At 41.4% G+C, this 21934-nt stretch overlaps 1 protein-coding gene across 1 annotated transcript; it reads right to left on the reverse strand.

Annotated features, from left to right (window-relative positions):
- Positions 1–4268: 4268 nt before the first annotated feature.
- LOC148047484 (uncharacterized) lies at positions 4269–21383 on the reverse strand. The gene is made up of 4 exons (XM_087711601.1): positions 21320–21383; positions 11881–13375; positions 6304–6309; positions 4269–5774 (listed from the first exon to the last, which is right to left on the reverse strand). The coding sequence occupies exons 2-4, from the start codon at positions 13166–13168 to the stop codon at positions 4423–4425; spliced, it is 2646 nt and encodes an 881-aa protein (XP_087567727.1). The 5' UTR covers positions 13169–13375; positions 21320–21383; the 3' UTR covers positions 4269–4422.
- Positions 21384–21934: the final 551 nt, after the last annotated feature.

The following is a 21934-nucleotide window of genomic DNA, read 5'->3' on the forward strand; positions in this document are numbered from 1 at the left end:
GAGGAGGATTGAAATTACCTAACTTAAAATTATACTATGACGCAGTGGCATTATCTGCAATTAGTGATTGGATTCATCTAACTAATGACAGAATTTTGAATATCGAGGGATATGACTTGTTATATGGTTGGCATGCTTACTTGTTATTTAACAAAAAAACGGATAAGAAATTTAAAAATCACATCTTAAGAAATGCTTTATTGAGGGTTTGGAAAAAATATCAACATAAATTAAATGATAAAGTGCCCATGTGGGCAATTCCTAGACATGCAATTGAAAATATGAATGTAGAACAAAAACACGATAGAACCACCTATAGACAACTTCTTATCTCAGAAAGAGGGGTGATGGAACTAAAATCTTTAGAGGTACTTAAAGAAGAGAAGGTAGTTCAAACGTGGTTTCAGTATGGTCAATTACAGGCTAGGTGGAAAATAGATAAAAAAATTGGCTTTGTAAAAGTTGAGGATAACTTGTTTAAACAAATAAGAGATCAAAGCTCAATGCATATAAAGAGGATATATAATGTATTAGTACAGATGGATTCTGAAACGGAACTGATTAAGGATTGTATGATAAAATGGGCTCAGAATATCGAGGAACCAATAATGCTTGAAACATGGGAAAGAATCTGGGTAAGAAATGTGAAATTTACACAAGCACAAAACTTGAGAGAAAATTTTTATAAGATGTTTTATAGATGGCACCTAGATCCTAAAAAGCTTGCCTCTATGTATCCAAATGTTCAACCTAAATGTTGGAGATGTGGTTCTTGTGATGCTACATATTTTCATATATGGTGGACATGTCGTAATGTCAAGGCATTTTGGATAAAAATATGGTGGATCCTGCAAAACATCTTTAAAAGAAAGATAAAATTTACCCCCCAGTTGTTTTTACTGGGTATATGTATTGATTTTACAGCAGCAGAGACTAATTTGGTTCTGTATCTAATAACGGCAGCAAGACTCTTGGTGGCGCAGTATTGGAAGAAGAAAGATTTACCTACAATTCAAGAATGGACTTTGAAAGTTATGAACTTAGCCGAAATGGCCAAAATCTCTGCATATCTCAAAGAACATTCAAACGAGAGATATAAACGAGACTGGAAAAAATGGATTGATTACATAAAAAGTAAATATGGGACTAAGAAACTCCAGATAGCTTATGCTTAGTATCAGTAATAATTTAAATTGTTTAAAATTTGGGTAACAGTAAGAAGCTGAGTTCAATGTAGAGATATTTTAGACTGTGATTGTTCAAAAGTTATACCACGTATGGTCTTTGGGAAGTCGGGGGGAGGGAAGGGAGGTGGGGATTTAGGGGGAGGGGGGAGGGGGGAAATACAATATGTGTTAAATTCCATGATTGTATTTGTATACTGTGGCTTTTCAATGTTAGTGCGAAAATAGAACAAACCGAATATACTGGAAGGTAATAGATACCGAAGGAAAGAGTCGAGTGAAAGAAGAAGGAGGGTGGAGAGGGTGAGAGAGAGGAGGAGGAGAAGGGAGGGAGGGAATGGAGAGGGTGTGATAGGGTCAAGGTTAAAAGAAGGGGAGGGGAAGTAGGCGTAGAGGGGTGTGTGAGAAGGAAGAATGAAAGTTGGAGGGGGTTGAAAGAGGGTGTATGGCGGGTCAAGGTGGTATACTGGGTTTGTATTGTAGAGGGCATTTTCTATATTCAATGTTATATGCCCTGATTAAGCACAGTGAATATGTGATTGTATAGAATGAAAACATAATAAAATATATATATATAAATAAATATCTGAGTTAAGATATTAGAATTAATATCAATTATATTTGATGAAGGTGGAAGAGATGCACAAAAGCCTTTTGTAACCAACTGATACACTTTCTACAGTATGTAAAGGAGGATTTGTATGTTTGTTTCGAAAATTAAATTTTTTTTATAAAAAATAAAAATAAAAAAAAAATGCAATAGTAGTTTGTTAACAAAGTGATTTCATGTTCAAATTTTTTGTTGCTTCCCCTATTACATTGCATTTCTATATTGTAGATAGCAGTGACGTGCGGTGAGGTTTATGGCTGTGAGGTACTGACACAGTGGTGGGTTTCAAATGTTTTTAGACTTGTGGACTCCAACACCCAGAATTCGACAGCCAGGCATGCTCAATTCCAATGTAAAGCGACAGCATTTGTTTTTCTCCTTTGCGAAACAAGTTCCCTTCTTTTTCTTCTCCCTTCCCCTCCTTCCTCCCTCTCTCCCTCCCTCCCCCCTCTCTCAAACACACACACACACAGTTGGATTGGAGGGAGAGCACCAGAGAGGAGACCACAGGAGGAGGCAGGAAGCCAGTCAGAGCCATACTGGAGCACACATACTTTCCCCCAGCCCGGGAAGGATCCAGCCCAGCTTCATTGATTACAGGTTTGAAAAGGCAACGTGGCTCTGCCTGCAATCAAACTACATTTGGGGAGGGAGAACACAAGCGAGCCACGGTCCTCCAGCCTTTGCCCAAAGCCCCGCACCAGGAGGATGAAATTTGAATTCCTCCCCCTCACTCCAACCCACACGTACCTTTTGCAGCTGTTTCAGAGAGGATTTCAACTCTGCTCTTGCCTCGGGTCCTCTGAAGAAGCCCCGCCCAAACGAGCGTCCTCTACTATGAGGCAGGAGAACGGTGTGCCTCACCTACGTCAGGAATTTTTAGGCTTTTAGCCCTTGCTTAACTCTGCTCAAGTAATCATAAAACGCCTAAAGTCAGACTAGATGAGGCAGACCGTTCTCCTGCCTCACAATAGAGGGCGCTTTTTTAGGGGCTTTTTAAAACATTTAAGCAGAGTCATCCACGGTGAGGCAGCAACTAGCTCAGCCTGACCTCAGCTCTTGCCTTTTTCCTTTTCCTTTTCTTTTCATGAAGGGAGTGGTGCGGCTGTGCCTCCCCTGACTGCACGTCACTGGTAGATAGATACATGTTGAATTGTTTGTAAACAGAAGTCGAAGTTTATAAATTTTGGGTCTGCTTCAGAAGGGGAGGAAACTAATATTGCTCCAATATATTTATGACTATTTTATTGGCCGGGGGGGGGGGAGGAATATAGGCAAATCTGCTTTTGTCTTTTTAGCGCACATTTTTCTTTTAAAATGTTTTGTCTATCCGTTTTGTTTTTGAAAAAAAATCTTTCTTTTTTGGGGAGTTTGTACTTTATATTAATTTTCTGAATAGAATATTTTTTTCTAAAAAAAAGTCCCCTTACCAGAAGCAAATCCATGAGGCTCCTCTGTACCTACCATATTTTTTGGAGTATAAGATGGTCAAGAGTATAAGACATAACCTTAGTTTTTGGGGAGGAAAATGAGAAGAAAAAAAATCTGCTTCTGTCTATCAGCATCCATGTATTTAGCTGGCTAGCTTCCTGTCAGTGTGTGAGTTCATGACTTGGAACACATGGTAACAAGGTCAGCCAATTAATAGGCATAGCAACTAAGTCAGCCAATGACTGTTATTTGGAGTCTGAAACAGTATTTGCCTGGCTTAGCTGAGAACTGAAAGTGAAACTGCTTGTGTTTTGCTTGTATTTACTGCCACCTTGGAAACTTGCTTTTGGTATTGTATTGTATATTATTATTTTGAATCCTGCTGAATCAGTTACTTGTGTGTGCTTTCTGAATGTGATTGCTGATGCAAACTTTGACCAGCTAGGTCAGCTTTAGCATTTATTGCAGCCTGATCCAGCACTGCTGATTGGCGGAGGGATGGGACTGCCGGGATACCCAATCAGCTGTTCCAGACTGCAGGGATTGCCACAGACCATCACTGCTTCTATGCCTCTCATTTCTGGCCTCTGGTGGAGGGTGGGTTGGGCTACATTTGGTGTACAAGACACACCCAAATTTCCCCCCTCTTTTGTGGGGGGGGGGAGTGCATCTTAGACTCCCCCAAAAATGGTATTTTCTAAACTACCTCTAAATTCATTGAATCCACCTCGGAAGGATGCAAAGCTGAGTCAACCTTGAGATTCAAACTGCCAAATTGCAAGCAGCTGGCAGTCACCAGAAGTAGTTTGCAGTACTGCACTCTAACCACTGCACCACCATGGCACATTACAGTTGTATCTCAAGCACTACTTCTAGAGTGGCTGGAGTATTATGGGGCTCAAAATCTGAAGGACATCAAAGTAGAAGAGGGAACTCCATATGTTGGAGTTCCGTGATCAATATACAAAAAGCATTACCCAGAAAACCATTTTGAGGAAATCCACAACTTCTGCACAGTAAATATCCAGAAACTTGTGCTGATCAACAGAAATGAGTACTTAGACTTTATTGAACTAACATATTTTTTGATCTATTTACAAGTCTAATGCTGATATGTATTTGACTAAAAAGCATCAGACGAGAATTTAAAAAATACATTCAAGACCTACATTCCTAATGAGAGTTCAGAAATGAAATTCAAGCCTTCTCTAAACTCATCAACTTTTGACTCAAGTGGATTTCCTTGTGGGCAATAAGGGACGATTTATGCCTGAAGCATTGGTCACAGACAGGACATTTCAAAAGTTTCTCTCCTATGTGAGTCGTCTGGTGTCTCGCAAGGTGGACATTTTTAATGAAACTTTTCCCACAATCAGGACATACAAAGGGCTTCTCTCCTGTGTGAGTCCTCTGGTGTATCACCAGGTTGGAATTCTGACTAAAACCTTTCCCACAAACAGGACATTCAAATGGTTTCTCCCCTGAGTGAGTCCTCTGGTGTTTTACCAGGTCAGAATTCTGACTGAAACATTTCCCACAATCAGGACATTCAAAGGGTTTCTGTCCTGTGTGAGTCCTCTGGTGTTTCACCAGGTTGGAATTCTGACTAAAGCGTTTCCCACAAACAAGACATTCAAAGGGTTTCTCTCCTGTGTGAGTCCTCTGGTGTATCAGCAAGCTGCAGTACTGGCTGAAACTTTTCCCACAAATAGGACATTCAAAAGGTTTTTCTCCTGTGTGAGTCCTCTGGTGTGTTACCAGGCTAGAATTGAGACTGAAATATTTCCCACAATCACCACATTGAAAAGGTTTTTCTCCTGTATGAGTTCTCTGGTGTTTCACCAAGTAGGAATTCAGACTGAAACTTTTCGCACAATCAGGACATTCAAAGGGTTTCTCTTTTGTGTGAGTCCTCTGGTGTATCACCAGGTTGGAATTGAGACTAAAACATTTCCCACAATCAACACATTCAAAGGATTTCTCACCTGTGTGAATCCTTTGGTGTTTCACCAGGCCGGAATTGTGACTGAAACTTTTCACACAATCAGGACATCCAAAGGGTTTGTCTTCCTTGTGAGTCCTCTGGTGTATCACCAGGCTGGAATTGTGACTGTAACTTTTCCCACAATCAGGACACTCAAAGGGTTTCTCTCCTTTGTGAGTCATTTGGTGTTTCCCAAGGCTGGAATTGTGACTGAAGCTTTTCCCACAATCAGAACATTCAAATGGTTTCTCTCCTGTGTGTGTCCTCTGGTGGTTCACCAGGCTGCCATATCGACTGAAACTTTTCCCACAAATAGGACATTCAAATGGTTTCTCTCCTGTGTGAGACCTCTGGTGAATGACCAGGCTTGAATTGTGACTGAAATGTTTCCCACAATCAGAACATTCAAATAATTTCTCTCCTGTGTGAGTCCTCAGATGATTCCCTAGATGGGATTTCTGTCTGAAACGTTTACCACAATCTGGACACTCATAAGGTTTCTCTCCTGTGTGAATCCTTTGGTGATTCACTAGATGGGATTTTTGAATAAAACCTTTACCACAATCTGGACAGTCATGCAGTTTCTCTCCTGTGTGCATCCTTTGGTATATCACCAGGTCATAATTTCAATTGAAACATTTCTCACAATCGGGACATTCAGAGGGTTTGGTGTCTTGTGAGGTGAAATTTTCTAATTAGACTTTTGTCACAATCTGATTTCTTTACTATGTGAGTTCTCTGGTGGTCCGCCAGGTGGGAATTCTGACTGAAATTTTCGCCACAATGTAGATTTCTGCCCAATATAATTTAGACATATGATTTCTGCCCAATATAAATTATCTGGTGTTTCACCAAGTTGACATGCATGTTAAAGCTCCATTCCTGTATGAGTCCTTCCATCAAGCACACGAGAGTTGTCTTGATGAAAGCTTTTCCCACATTCAGAGTATTTGTATGGCTTTTCTGCAATATGAATCATTTTGTGCATAATCAGCCATGATTTGGAGTCTGTATTTTTCCCCACAATATGCATGTCAGTAGAGCTTTTCCACCATGCCTTATAGATTGTTTAGTTGTGCTTTGAGTGCAGCTACTGTTGCCTTCCTCACAGGGTGATGTCTGCTTCACTGTCTGCCCTATGCGGCTGTTCAATTGACCTTTTCCTCCCCACTGACATCCTGGCATTGCCCTCTTTTTCTGAATGGAAAAATAATCTCCCTTGACTTTTCAAGAATGTATCTTTGAGTTCCACATACTCCACATTTTCCTGCTCATAATCTCTGCCTAATTTTCTCTCCTTTGTCTCTTACCTACTAGGGAAGCAGAAGAATTGTGTGGTTTCTGTAGGAAATAGAAAATATTTTGATTTCTGGCTTGATTTGTTTTCCTTTTCAAAGTTGCTTGTTATTCTCAGTTTTCCAGACTGCTCTTATTGGCATCCTCTTTCCCTGTAAGATTCAATTAAAAATGTAACTTTTAATTATTTATGAATGGTTGCATATGATGTTAAAAAAGGAAAAAGTTTACATTACAGGTAAAAAGCAAACATGCCACAATGCTAGAGTAGCCTCTTATATTAGTTATGATTCATTTGACATACTGAAGTTTACCGAGATCCAAGTTCATGTTGCCATTCAATCATAATATTCTCTTTCTGACTTCAATCAATCACCAATTCTTAGTATGGCAATTATTGGGTAGAATCTCTGCAATTAATATACCAATGACAGAGTATGAGGAATAAACAGGGTGAATTAGAAATTCAAATAAATGAGGACAGATATGAAATTGTTGCCATTACGGAAACTTGGTGGGATGAAACCCACAAATGGAACATACAGTTACAGAGATTTAAATTATTTAACAGAAATAGACCAGTGGTGGGATTCAATTTTTTTTACTATTGATTCTGTGGGCCTGGCCTGGCTCATGAGTGTGGGATGCAACCATCCTAAAAGTGCAGTGGTTGGCAACACCTGAATTGGTGCAACTCCCTTTTCCTGCCCCTTCCTAACCATGGGACCAATAACACAAATTAACCACAAACTTGTGGACCAGGTGTACATCTGCTTTGACAGTGCAACTTTGAAATCTCATGAAACAAATGGCAAGCAAGAAGTAGGTTTACAACTGAATATCCCAGAATTGATATCCCAATTGTCAATTGCTATTTTTTTTTCAGTTTAGCCTGGTTAATTAATGAAATGGGGCACCAATAGGAAATAATGTGCTTGTTGGCTAGACATGGAAGTAAAAAACAAACCAAGCAGGTACACAGAGAATAAGAAAATTAAAAGGGACCTTGGTGGTCTTCTAGTCCAATCCTCTGCTCAGGTAGGACCTTATAGCACTCCGGACAAATAAATGTGCAATCTCTTCTTAAAAACCTCCAGTGATGGAGCACCCATAATTTCCGGAGGGAAGCCATTCCCAAAGAATCAAGCTTAAACTTCAGAGTCTTTTTAAACTTTCCCACCAGCAGAAAATTGCAGCGACCACTTTAACAGCGTGCAGCATTAGTGCGCTTAAATTTTGGGAGGAAGGAACCTGCAGCAGCTGACATCTTTCAGCCTAGTTGTTTCTCTGCATCGAAATCATGGAGGAAATCAAGCAGCCTTACTGGCTCCCGGACTCTTTTCTGACCTGCTCTCAACTCACCTTCCAGCTGCCGCTTCGATCCTGGGAAGAGCACAGGATCCGCTCTGCACACCACCTTCTGCCCATTGAGGGATCCGGAAGAGGAAGTTGCTGGGCTTTTCTTTGCCTCACGTCCTTTCTAGCAATTTAGTAATGGATGGTTTTAACCCCTTAAAGCTCAACCACAGATGCCTCTACTATAGTGAGGGTTGTAGATACTGATGCTGCCTCTCTGACCGTCATCTCCCCATAAGAGGGAAAATAACACTTTTATATGACGATGCATGCATAATTTTTTATTTATTTATTTAGTCATGTTTATGTAGTGTATATTAGAGGTGGTGACCCTTTGAGAGCTGTATGCAATGAAGTTTCATTTTAATGTATGCTGATTAGTGTACAAAGTGACAAAGTTATTCTAAGTCCTATCCTTACCTAAGGCTTTTTCAAGTTGTTTTCACTGGTTATGTTGCAGCAGATTGTGGTTAGCAATCTACTTACAAAAGAGCAGGACTTGAGACCACGAAAGTGAGAGAAACAGGTTTATTGGATGCATCGAGTTCAGCGTGTTCACACACCAAAATCTGAACTGAACTGAGCTCTGCCCAGGATCCTACTTTTATGCCGTGTTCCACACGGTACATTCTCAAGGCATTTCCATACACGAGACAAGCATGACATTTCAAAAGGGGAAGTTCACTTGGACTGTTACAGCAAAGTACATAGGAGAAATATAAAAAAGAGAAGTTCCTATTAAATCTTAAGCTGTCAGCAGCTTTTACTCTGTTCTATCTCTCACTTCCTGTGCCGACACTTTAAAGGGTCTTGCCACACTGTTCAGCCCTATTTGTAATACTTATGAGGAAGTTGGAGAGAAGAGTTCACTGCAGCTAAAAGTCAACTTTGGGACTCCAGGGCACTAGAATAAAAGCCAAACTAAAATGAATTTATAAGGTCCATTCTATTAAGACCACCTAACCTGGCCAGCCACTGGTGGGTGCATGCTGCATCAGTTAAATGCTATCAAGTTGTTTTCGACTTCTAGAAATCTACCTTTGCAACTGATGCATGTGAAATAGTGAAATGTGATGCTACTTAGCTTGTGAAGATTAGCTTTGTGCTGAGCCCTAAAGGTTTATGAATAAGGTGACCAGATTTTCAGATTGGTAAAGAGGGATACCTTTGACCGGAGGGTGGTGGGAGTGGGTGTGGGTGTTAGGGTTAGGGTTTTTTCAATGCCATTGTAACTTTGGTCACTATACCACCTTTCTGGCCACAGTTCTTAAGTGAATAACTGCAGCTGATAAGTTAGTAACATAAGTGAATCTGGTTTCCCCATTTGACTTTGTCAAAAAGGTGGATTATATGACCCCAGGACACTGAAACCATCATAAATACGAATCTGTTGCAAAACATCAAAATTTTAATCGCGTGACCATGAGGATGCTGCAACGGTCGCTAAGTGTGAAAATGGTCGCTAAGTGTGAAAAATGGTCATCAGTCACTTTTTTCAATGCCATTGGAACTTTGGTCACTAAGCCCATTATACCACCTTTCTTGCCACATTTCTTAAGTGAATAACTGCAGCTGATAAGTTAGTAACGTAAGTGAATCTGGTTTCCCCATTTGACTTTCTCAAAAGGTGATTACATGACCCCAGGACACTGAAACCATCATAAATACGGATCTGTTGCCAAACATCAAAATTTTGATCACGTGACCATGAGGATGCTGCAACGGTCGCTAAGTGTGAAAATGGTCGTTAAGTGTGAAAAATGGTCATCAGTCACTTTTTTCAATGCCATTGTAACTTTGGTTACTAAGCCCATTATACCACCTTTCGTGCCACAGTTCTTAAGTGAATAACTGCAGCTGGTATTTTGTATTTTGGATAAAATCTTTTTTTAAATAGCCTAAGACAATTAAAAAAAAGAATCCACACAGAATAAATTGAAGTAAAACATTTCAAACTATTCTTTCTATGCACAATATATTTCAAAGTATTGTGCGTAGAATTTTTAAACATGGTTTCACTTCAATTTATTTTGGATAGAATCTTTTTTTAAATAGTTTAAGACAATTTTAAAAAAGAATCCACACAGAATTTTTAAAAATCCTATGCACAATAAATAAAATATTATTTTAAAATACATTAAAAAAATAAAAGAAAAAACCCAGCTCACTTACCAGCAGGCTTGCACTCCAAGTCAACCGAGAATGATGTAGATGTTAATTCAAAGAACTGAGCAAATTGAGATGGTGAAATTAGTCAGGGAAATATTTTTCAAAGAAACTTTGCCACCATTTTTTCCACACCAGCAGACCTCCAACCACCATGCCCCTCCCCTCCAGAAAATCCAGGAAGTAACACTCACTACCTCTCTAGCCACGTATTTCCTGGAGCTCTATGGTACTAGGTCATTTTTTTCTTATAAAATGAGGTAAAAGGAGCGTGGAGGGGTCCGTTTTCTTGCTTTAAAGTTTTAATATCTTCAATGAAAGTACTGAGACAGAGAGAGAGGTTAGACAGAGTGTCTTTTGTCTTGCCCCGATTAGGATTTCTTAAGCAAATCCACTGGGCTTTCAACATAAAGCCAGAAAATCGGGACTTTTTAAAAACGCCCCGGGACATGGGACAAATTGTTAGAAATTGTGACTATCCCGCTGAAATCGAGACATCTGGTCACCTTATTTATGAAGGTCTTACAGAATCACATAAAAAGAAATGGGGGAGACCAACTTTCCATTCCAGACAAAGGACCATGGGGATGTTGCAATGGTCATAAGAGTAAAAATGGCCAAAAGTTACTTTTTTCAATGCCAATGTAATTTGAGATTAATTTGAAATTTGCCACAGACCATCACTGCCTCCATGCCTCTCATTTTTGGCCTCTGGTGGGGGTGGGGCTACATTTGGTGTAACAAGACACAAGTGGTTCTTGTCAAATTATCATACTCCACAGGGATATATGGCCTGCACTTTTGGAGTTCTATGGGAGGCAGCCACCCACAATTTCTTAAAACGGTGTACAAAATGTTAAGTCAGCAAAACGGAATAGTTAGTCCCACTCTCACACGAGTGACCCAGAAGCAGCCACCATTTTGACACAGAGGCAGGCATGGTAAAATGTCAGTTCATTGCACTAATACACAACATGGACCAGGGATGAATCCTATGCACAGACCCAAAAATTACTGTTCTGCTTAACGATGTGAAGATTTATTTAACTGCTTCATTAGGGAGAACGGGGTGAGAGTAGTTAAGCAAGGTAATCTCGCTTAACAACCATTACAACATGCAACCTTAATTCGCAGGCCCCATTCCCTCTCTAAGCAGTTTACAGAGTCAGCGTTTTGACCCCAACATTTTGGTCCTCATTTTACCCACCTCGGAAGGATGCAAGGCTGAGTCAACCTTGAGCCTGGTGAGATTCAAACTGCCAAATTGCAAGCAGCTGGCAGTCACCAGAAGCAGTTTGCAGTCCTGCACTCTAACCACTGCACCACCATGGCACATTACAGTTGTATCTCGAGCACTACTTCTAGAGTGGCTGGAGTATTATGGGGCTCAAAATCTGAAGGACACCAAAGTAGAAGAGGGAACTCCATATGTTGGAGTTCCGTGATCAATATACAAAAAGCATTACCCAGAAAACCATTTGGAGGAAATCCACAACTTCTGCACAGAAAATATCCGGAAACGTCTGCTGATCAACAGAAATGGGTACTTAGACTTTATTGAACTAACATATTTTTCTATCTACCTACAAGTCTAATACTAAAAAGCATCAGGCGAGAATTTAAAAAATACATTCAAGACCTACATTCCTAATGAGAGTTTAGAAATGAAATTCAAGCCTTCTCTAAACTCATCAACTTTTGTCTCAAGTGGATTTACTTGTGGGCAATAAGGGACGATTTATGCCTGAAGCATTGGTCACAGACAGGACATTTGAAAAGTTTCTCTCCCATGTGAGTCGTCTGGTGTCTCGCGAGGTGGACATTTTTAATGAAACTTTTTCCTCAATCAGGACATTCAAAGGGTTTCTCTCCTGTGTGAGTCCTCTGGTGCATCACCAGGTTGGAATTTTGACTAAAACATTTCCCACAAACAGGACATTCAAATGGTTTCTCTCCTGAGTGAGTCCTCTGGTGTTTTACCAGGTCAGAATTCTGACTGAAACATTTCCCACAATCAGGACATTCAAAGGGTTTCTGTCCTGTGTGAGTCCTCTGGTGTTTCACCAGGTTGGAATTCTGACTAAAGCATTTCCCACAAACAAGACATTCAAAGGGTTTCTCTCCCGTGTGAGTCCTCTGGTGTACCAACAGGCTGCAGTAATGACTGAAACTTTTCCCACAAATAGGACATTCAAAAGGTTTCTCTCCTGTGTGAGTCCTCTGGTGTGTTATCAGGCTAGAATTGAGACTGAAATATTTCCCACAATCACTACATTGAAAAGGTTTTTCTCCTGTATGAGTTCTCTGGTGTTTCACCAAGAAGGAATTCTGACTGAAACTTTTCGCACAATCAGGACACTCAAAGGGTTTCTCTTTTGTGTGAGTCCTCTGGTGTATCACCAGGCTGGAATTGTGACTGAAACCTTTCCCACAATCAGGACACTGATACATTTTCTCTCCTTTGTGAGTCCTTTGGTGTTTCCCAAGGCTGGAATTGTGATTGAAACGTTTCCCACAAATAGGACATTCAAAAGGTTTTTCTCCTGTGTGAGTCCTCTGGTGTGTTATCAGGCTAGAATTGAGACTGAAATATTTCCCACAATCACCACATTGAAAAGGTTTTTCTCCTGTATGAGTTTTCTGGTGTTTCACCAAGTAGGAATTCTGACTGAAACTTTTCGTACAATCAGGACACTCAAAGGGTTTCTCTTTTGTGTGAGTCCTCTGGTGTATCACCAAGTTGGAATTGAGACTAAAACGTTTCCCACAATCAACACATTCAAATGGTTTCTCTCCTGTGTGAGTCCTCTGGTGGTTCACCAGGCTGCCATACCGACTGAAACTTTTCCCACAAATAGGACATTCAAATGGTTTCTCTCCTGTGTGAGACCTCTGGTGAATGACCAGGCTGGAATTCTGACTGAAACGTTTCCCACAATCAGAACATTCAAATAATTTCTCTCCTGTGTGAGTCTTCAGATGATTCCCTAGATGGGATTTTTGTCTGAAACCTTTACCACAATCTGGACACTCATAAGGTTTCTCTCCTGTGTGAATCCTTTGGTGATTCACCAGATGGGATTTTTGAATGAAACTCTTCCCACAATCTGGGCACTCATGCAGTTTCTCACCTGTGTGCATCCTTTGGTATATCACCAGGTCATAATTTCAATTGAAACATTTCCCACAATCGGGACATTCAGAAGATTTGGTGTCTTGTGAGGTAAAATTTTCTGTGGTTTCTGTAGGAAATGGAAAATATTTTGATTTCTGGCTTCATTTATTTTCCTTTCAAAGTTGCTTCTTATTCTCAGTTTTCCAGACTGCTCTTATTGGCATCCTCTCTGCCTATAAGATTCAAGTAAAAGTGTAACTAATTATTTATAAAATGGTTGCATTAGATATCAAAAAAGGAAAAAAAGGTTTACATTATAGGTAAAAAGCAAACATGCCACAATGCTAGAACAGCCTCTTATATTACTTATGATTCATTTGACACACTGAAGATTACCGAGATCCAAGTTCACGTAGCCATTCAATCATAATATTCTCTTTCTGACTTGAATCAATCACTAATTCTTAGTATGGCAATTATTGAGTAGAATCTCTGCAATTAATATACTAATGAGAGAGTATGAGGAATAAACAGGGTGAATTAGAAATTCAAAAAATGAGGACAGATATGATATTGTTGCCATTACGGAAACTTGGTGGGATGAAACCCAGAAATGGAACATACAGTTACAGAGATTTAAATTATTTAACAGAAATAGACCAGTGGTGGGATTCAAATTTTTTTTACTATTGATTCTGTGGGCATGGAGTGGCTTGTTGGCAGGGGAAGGATATTGTAAAATTTCCATTCCCTCCTCACTCCATGGTAAGGTTACTGCAAAATCCCCATTCCCTCCTGATCAGTTGGGACCCAAGAGGGAGAGAATAGATGGGGGTGGGGCCAGTCAGATGTGGTATTTACCAGTTCTCTGAACTACTCAAAATTTCTGCTACCGGTTTTCCACAACTGGTCAGAACCTGCTAAATACCACTTTTGAAATAGCCCAAATAAAAGAGGTGGTGGAGTTGCACTATAGACAAGAAATAACTACATTTCTACAGAACTGCTGGTCACAGAACACCTGCCTTGCTGATTGCCTGCTGCTTCCAAAATCCCTCGGCTGCAGCCTGCAATCCATCTCATTGGCTAGCAACTGAATCTGCCTGCCTGTCTTGTGTCTTAAGTACGAGGGTTTTTTTTAACTTAAAAAAAAAAGTTTACTTGGGGTTTTTTTAGGAATTTTTTAAAGGAAATAATAGCTATTTAAAATTTATAAAGGCTTACCTGCTTTTATATTTTTAGATTTGTGAAGCTTTCTGAGATTTTGTGTTTTTGTAGTGTTTCACACTCACTAACACAAACACACAAAATCACGCCAAGCTGTATGTGACATTTTGTGCTTGTGATAGTTGGTTTTGTGAGTTCTCTGTGAGTTTCCTCTTGTTGTTGCAGGGGTCATTTTGTGTGCTTTTACATTGTCTGAGAGTTGCACAATGGCATTGTGTTTTTGTTAAGTGTGAAAGTTGAACTCTTTGTGGCTCTGTGAGTTTCCTGCTTCTAGCAGGGGCCATTTTGGGTGCTTTTGCAATTCTGCTTGGGCTGGGGGTTGGACTAGATGACCTGCAAGGTCCTTTCCAACTCTGTTAATCTGTTAAATCTGTTAAGTGTGTTGCAGGGGCCAGTTTCTGTGAGGTACTGCTTTTGCATTGTGTGTGAGTTGTACAATGTTGCATTGTGAGTTGCACAATGCTGTGAGTCAGTTGTGTTGCTTTTGTGGCTCTGTGAGTTTCCTGCTTGTGGCCGGGGGCGGGGCTTTTGTGTGAGGTGCAGCTGCTTCTGCATTGGGTTGCTTTTGTGTTATTTTTGTGTTAAAACTAGTGTTTTGTGTTTTGTGTGCTTTTGCATTGCTCCCATCACTGGTCCTCAGCTAACAAAGCTTTTTTTCTTCCTTTTGCAGTAGCAGTCTTTACCAGCAAGGATAAAAAGGAAACAAAACTTTGGTCGGTTTCTTGGCTAAGACACCAAAACTGTCACAACAACCATCAGATAATACATTTTTGTAAGCCATTATTATCATTAGTGCCTGAAGACAACACTTTTATTGCTTTTATGAAAGTATTCTTACGTAATTATTCATTATTCTTATTAAGTATTAAATGCATAAAATAATTGGTATATTTTCTTCCTGTAGGTCATAAGGGCAAAGAACTGATGTCGACTTGGCCACACCCACCCAACCACATGACCACCAAGCCACACCCACAAACCATGATCACCAAGCCACGCCCACAGAACCGGTAGAGAAAATGTTTAGATTTCATCACTGAAGTAAATGGTAAGTGAGCACCTGTCTACCCTAGACGAGTTCAAATCACCAGGACCGAATGGATTACACCCCAAGATTCTGAAGGAAGTGGCAGACGAGATTTCAGAACCACTGAACTGTATCTTTCAGAAATCCTGGAGCACCAGGGAACTGCCAGAGGACTGGAAAAGAGCTCATGTAGTTCCCATCTTCAAAAAAGGAAAAAAAAAATGATCTAGGAAACTACAGACCCATCAGCCTGACCTCAATACCAGGGAAGATTCTGGAAAAGATAATCAAGCAACGAATCAGCGAACACCTAGAAGCAAACAAAGTAATAACCAAAAGCCAACATAGGTTTGTCAGAAACAGATCATGCCAGACTAATCTTATTGCATTCTTTGACAAAGTGACAAAATTAGTGGACCAGAGAAATACTGTTAATACCATATTTTTCGAAGTATAGGACACACTTTTCCTCCCCTAAAAGAGCCTGAAAGTTTGGGTGCATCTTATACTCTGAATATAGTTTTTTCAAAGCTTTTTTTCAGCTCTAATGAGGTGCTAATGAGTGAAGCATCTTCCCTTCTCTGCCTGCTTTTCCCATTGCTGCTCTGATCAGTTGTGCTTTACAAACGTTTTTTCAGCCCTAAAGAGGCACTAACGTTTGAGGGAGCAGCACTGAGAAAAGCAGGCAAAGCATGGAAGATCCCTTAACTCGTTAGTGCCTCATTGGGGCTGAAAAAGAGCTTTGAATATTTTTACTGCAGCATACACACCCCTTTGGATACCGGTACATCTAAGCGTGGCTTGGAAGAGAAGAGACGAAACAAAATGGAGTCTGTGCTTCAAAACCAATTTCTCAAGCAATGGAAAATTTTCTCCTCTCCAATGCAACACATTCTTTGCAAATTGTGGGTATCTTCTTTGAATTTTCTCATTTAAGTATGCTCTTCAACTTATATATATATATATAATTTATATATAAAGACCAAAATACGAGTACTACAAAAGAGACATAAGAGAATTGATCATAGCATCATAGCAATCAGTCACCAAAAGCATAGCTAAGGGAAGTTACAACATTCTCCTCTAGTGGTTACAGCTCTTAAGAAAAATTTGGAAACCTGAGAGGTGATGTATGAGGAGACATCTCCAAGGCAACATACAAATAAATTAGAGCCATTAGGCCTAGAAGGGACAATTTCAAGAAGATACAGTAGCTTAGATCTGTCTGCATTATACATAGGGGTGCTCTTCAACTTTTCTGTGGAGCAGATAAGAATAGAAATAGTATAACATAGCAAAGAATAGAATAGAAATAGCATCGATTATGCTGGTTGATGATCTCAGATAGAGTTTAGATAGGAAAGTGTACTCCTTTTTTGTCCAAATAGACTTCCCACTTGCCCTCAACAATGATTGTTTATAAAGATAGTGATTGTTGATCAGTGTGGCCTCACTTGAAATACATAATCCAGGGGATAAATAGTGTGTGAGCTGAAAACCAACAAACGTATGTGCTGAAGCTGACCAGACTAAGGACGCTAGCCAGATGAATACCTGGTAGGCAGAATTTTTCCCCCTATTTTTCTCCCCCAAAATTAAGGTGCATCTTATATTTCGGTGCATCTTATACTTAGAAAAATATGGTAATTTACTTGGACTTCAGTAAGGCATTTGATAAAGTAGACCATCACCTACTATTAGATAAATTAGAAAAATGTGGGCTAGACAGCATCACCACCAGATGGATTCGTAACTGCCTGACCAAACGCACTCAATGTGTAGAGTTCGATGGAACTGCATTTACATGGAGGGAAGTATGCAGTGGAGTACCCCAAGACTCTGTTTTAGGCCCAGTAGTCTTCAAAAACTTCATCAATGATCTGGATGAGGGAATACATGGGAAACTCATCAAATTTGCAGACAACATCAAGCTGGCAGAAACAGCCAACACTCCAGAAGACAGGCTTAAGATACAGAAGGCTCTTGACAGACTTGAACATTGGGCACTTTCTAACAAAATGGAATTCAATGGTGAAAAAAGTAAGGTTCTACATTTAGGCAAGAAAAACAAAATGTATAGCTATAGTATATGTGATATCTTGCTCATTAGAAGTAACTGTGAGATGGATCTTGGAGTCCTAGTGGACAACCATTTAAATATGAGCAGTGTGCAGCAGCTGCCAAAAAAGTCAACACAGTTCTAGGCTGCATTAACAGATGGATAGAACCAAGATCACGTGAAAGGCACTTTATAATGCCTTGGTAAGGCCACACTTGGAATACTGCATTCGGTTTTCGTCGCCACAATATAGAAAAGATGTGGAGACTCTAGAAAGAGTGCAGAGAAGAGCAACTCTGAAATCTCATGAAACAAATGGCAAGCAAGAAGTAGGTATACAACTGAATATCCCAGAATTGATATCCCAATTGTTAATTGCTATTTTTTTCAGTTTAACCTGGTTAATTCATGAAATGGGGCACCAATAGGAAATAATGTGCTTGTTGGCTAGGCTAAGGTAACCAGACATCTTGATTTTGGCGGGACAGTCATGATTTTGCACAATTTGTCCCGCGTCCTGGGGCATTCTTAAAAAGTCCCGATTTTTGTGACCAGCCCTGGTAATAAGCCTGCCCAGCCCCCAGCCCTGTATACCCATCCCGGCCAGCCGGTATTTTGTCCCTTCTGTGTCCCCGTTGCTCAGAAAAGCAACTTCGGGAAGGTCCTTTGCTAGCAGGCAGGTTCTAGGATGCCTGCCGCCACCAAAGAACCTTGCTGGAGTTGCTTTTCTGAGCAACGGGGAGACAGAAGGGACGCAATCTCCTTTCATTCTCCCTCTGCCTCATTCACTCGTTCGGGCAGCAGAAAACGAAAGAAAATTGCATAGCCGAGGACAAAGGAGCCTGCAGCCTCCTTCATTCAAAAGTTCAGGCAGCGGGGATGGGGTGGGGGCTTTCTCGCATGCCTTCTTTCTATGAAGCCGTGTCGGATTCAGCAAACCGGGCAGCGCGTGCCCTTGGGATTGTGCAACAGCCGAAGAACAGGAGGTGAGAATTTGGGTGCTGCACAAGGCCACGGGCACGCCCTACCCTCTTCTCTCTGATAGCCGCCTGGTTAAGTAGGAGGAGGCGACTCCACTGGTCCGGAGCCCATCCAGGAAGACGAGGAACCCAAGGGGGATCCCTCCCCCCACCGATGGGCTCTGGACCAGCGGAGCCTCCTCCTCCTTTTTAACCAGGCGGCTATCAGAGAGAAGAGGGCAGCGCATGCCCATGGGCTTATGCAGCAGCCGAAGATCTCCTGGTTAAAAAGGAGGAAGAGGGGGCCACGCTAGTCCAGAGCCCATCCGCGGGGGCAGGGATCCCGCTCGCGTTCATCGTCTTCCTCGATGGGCTCCTCCTCCTTTTTAACCAGGCGGCTATCAGAGAGAGGAGGGCAGCGCAAAGGAGGAGCAGAACGGCCTTAATTATGTCGAGCAGCGGACTTGAGCGTTTGCACGCATTCAGCCAAGGTCCTGCTGAGCCCCGCTACTTTGGACGACCCGATGGATTTTACGATGGATGTGCACCCCTGGGAGGTGCTGAAGAAAGACAGGCAGCTCAGCCTGATCCAGGACGACAGGAGCCACAGTGGCTTACAGAAAGAGACAGAGAGAGACACACACACACAGAGTGAGAAACACACACCCACACAGGGAGGGAGGAGAGACACAGAGAGAGAGACACAGAGAGACAGATACACAGAGAGAACGACAGAGAGAGAGACGGAGGGAGGGAGATAGAGGCAAAGGGCCACACAGAGAGTGAGAGACAGATACACAGAGATGGGGGAGAGGGAGAGAGGGAGAGATTTAAGAAACTTCCGAGTGAATCCAGGAAGAGGGAAGAGATGGAGGACTGGCTTTTCACTCCGATTTCTGAGCCCCCAGCTGTTAGTGATGGAGGAGGATGAAGGAAGGGGTTGCATTTTGTTAGTCTAACAGCTCATTCTGTGGCGTTTTTAAAAAGTCCCTCTTTTTTTTTAAGCACAAAAGGAAAAATCTGCAAAAAGTCACTGGGATTGTTCCTCGCAAAGCATCATGGTCGCAGAGAATGCAAATGAAGGTGCTTATCTCCCCGCCCGGCTCCGTGTCCTTCTAATCAAATCGGAGTCATGCTGAGTCCCGTTCAGAGGGCGGAGGGACGCTGTGCTTTTTTTGTTGTTGTTGTTTTACCTATGTTCTCACAACCATGCAAAGGTGGTTTTTGTGCTACAAGGATCTTTCTTTCTTTCTTTCCTGTCTGTGGTTCCGATTGCAGTTGCTTCGGATTAAAGCACCGTTTCTCATTCCTTGTAAAACTGGGAAAATGGCAGGGCTGCCTCCCTCCCCCCTTTTCTTGTAGCACGCTTGGTTGCAAAATGTTCCCCTGATTTGGTTTATAATTTCGCAGCAATGTGATCCAACAAATAGGAAAGTTTTAATAAGATCTACTGACTTTATTTGGTCTCTGCTGCCCCCCACCCCCTTAGCCCTTGGGTTTTGTCCCCTCCCAAGGAGAGAGTGGGAAGGAGAGGAAGGAAGGAGGGAGGGGGGAAGGAAAAGAAGAAGGGGGGGAGAAGATGGAAGGAAGGAGAAAGAATAGAAAGAAGGAAGAAGGAGGAAGGAGAAGGAGGAAGAAGAAAGGAAGGAGTAAAAAGAAGGGAGGGAGAAAAGAGGGAAGGAGGTAGGAAGAGAAGGGGAAGAGAGGGAAAGAGCAGAAAGACAAAGAGAATGCAGTTGATAGGCAAGAGGAAGAAGGAAGGAAGGAAGAAAGAAAAAGGGAGAGAGAGGAAAAGAGAAAAGATGGAACTAGAAAGAAGGGAGGGAGGAAAGGGGAAGACAGGGAAAGAGCAGAAAGACAAGGTGAAGGTAGATAGGCAGAAGGAAGGAAGAAGGAAGAAATAGGAAGGAGGGAAGGTGAAAGGATGGAAGGAGGAAGGAACAGAAGCAAAGGGGAAGAGAGAGATGGAAAGAGCAGAAAGACAGAGAAGGTAGATAGGCAAAAGAAAGGAAGCTGAAAGAATGGAAGGAAGAAGGAAGAGAAAAGGAAGAAGGGAGTGAGTGAGGAAAGAGAGGATGGAAGGAGAAAGGAAGGAAGAGAAGGAAAGAGCAGAAGACGGATAAGGTGAAGGTAGATAAGCAAGAGGAATGAAGGAAGGAAGGAAGAAGTGAGGTGTCTCGAGGAGGGGGGAAATGTTTAGTGACCAAGGTTACAATGGCATTGAAAAAAGTGTCTGATGACCATTTTTCACTTAACGACCGTTGCGACCATTTTTCACACTTAGCGACCATTGCAGCATCCTCATGGTCACGTGATCAAAATTTTGTTTGGCAACAGACTCGTATTTATGATGGTTTCAGTCTTCGGGGGTCATTAATCGCCTTTTGTGAGCTTTTGACAAAATATAAAAATTTTAATCAAGCCCCCCCCCCCCCTCTCAATGGTGTCTCTCTTTACCAATCTGAAAATCTGGTCACCTTAGGCTAGGCATGGAAGTAAAAAACAAATCCAGCAGGTACACAGAGAATAAGAAAATTACAAGGGACTTTGGTGGTCTTCTAGTCCAATCCTCTGCTCAGAGAGGAGACCTTATAGCACTCCGGACAAATAAATGTGCAATCTCTTCTTAAAAACCTCCAGTGATGGAGCACCCATAATTTTTGGAGGGAAGCCATTCCCAAAGAATCAACCTTAAACTTCAGAGAGACTTTTTAAATCTTCCCACCAGAAGGAAAATTGCAGCAATCACTTTGACAGCGTGCAGCTTTGGTCCGCTTAAATTTGGGGAGGAACCTGCAGCAGCCTGACATCCTTCAGCCCAGTTGTTTCTCTGCTTCAATATCATGGAGGAAATCAAGCAGCCTTACTTGCTCCAGGACTCTCCTCTGACCTGCTCTCAACTCACCTTCCAGCTGCTGCTTCGATCCCGGGAAGAGCACAGAATCCACTCTGCACACCACCTTCCGCCCATTGAGTGATCCGAAAGAGGAAGTTGCAGGGCTTCTCTTTGCCTGCCGTCCTTTCTAGCAATTTAGTAATTGATGGTTTTAACCCCTTAAAGCTCAACCACAGATGCCTCTACTGTACAGAAGGTTTTTGTTGCTGCCTCTCTGACCGCCATCTCCCCATAAGAGGCAAAATAACACTTTTATATGTCACTTTTATTATACATGAATATTTATTTAATTTTTTAGTCATGTTTATGTAGTATACATTAGAGGTGACCCTTTGAGAGCTGTATGCAATGAAATTTCATTTTAATGTATGCTGATGAGTGTACATTCAAAGTGACAAAGTTATTCTAAGTCCCATCCTTACCTAAGGCTTTTTCAAGATGTTTTCACTGGTTAAATGCTATCAAGTTGTTTTCGACTTCTAGAAACCTACCTTTGCAACTGATGCATGTGAAATAGTGAAATGTGATGCTACTTAGCTTGTAAAGATTAGCTGTGTGCTGAGCCCTAAAGGTTTATGAAGGTCTTACAGAATCACATAAAAAGAAATGGGAGAGACCAACTCT

Source organism: Thamnophis sirtalis, unplaced genomic scaffold (assembly GCF_051295495.1).
Source record: "Thamnophis sirtalis isolate CommonGarterSnake01/CBP01778 unplaced genomic scaffold, rThaSir2_p1.2 scaffold_3, whole genome shotgun sequence".
NCBI lineage: Eukaryota > Metazoa > Chordata > Lepidosauria > Squamata > Natricidae > Thamnophis > Thamnophis sirtalis.

Coding starts and splice junctions, on each gene's coding strand:
- LOC148047484 (XM_087711601.1), bottom strand. CDS start 13,168: ATGCACACAGGTGAGAAACTGCATGAGTGCCCAGATTGTGGGAAGAGT.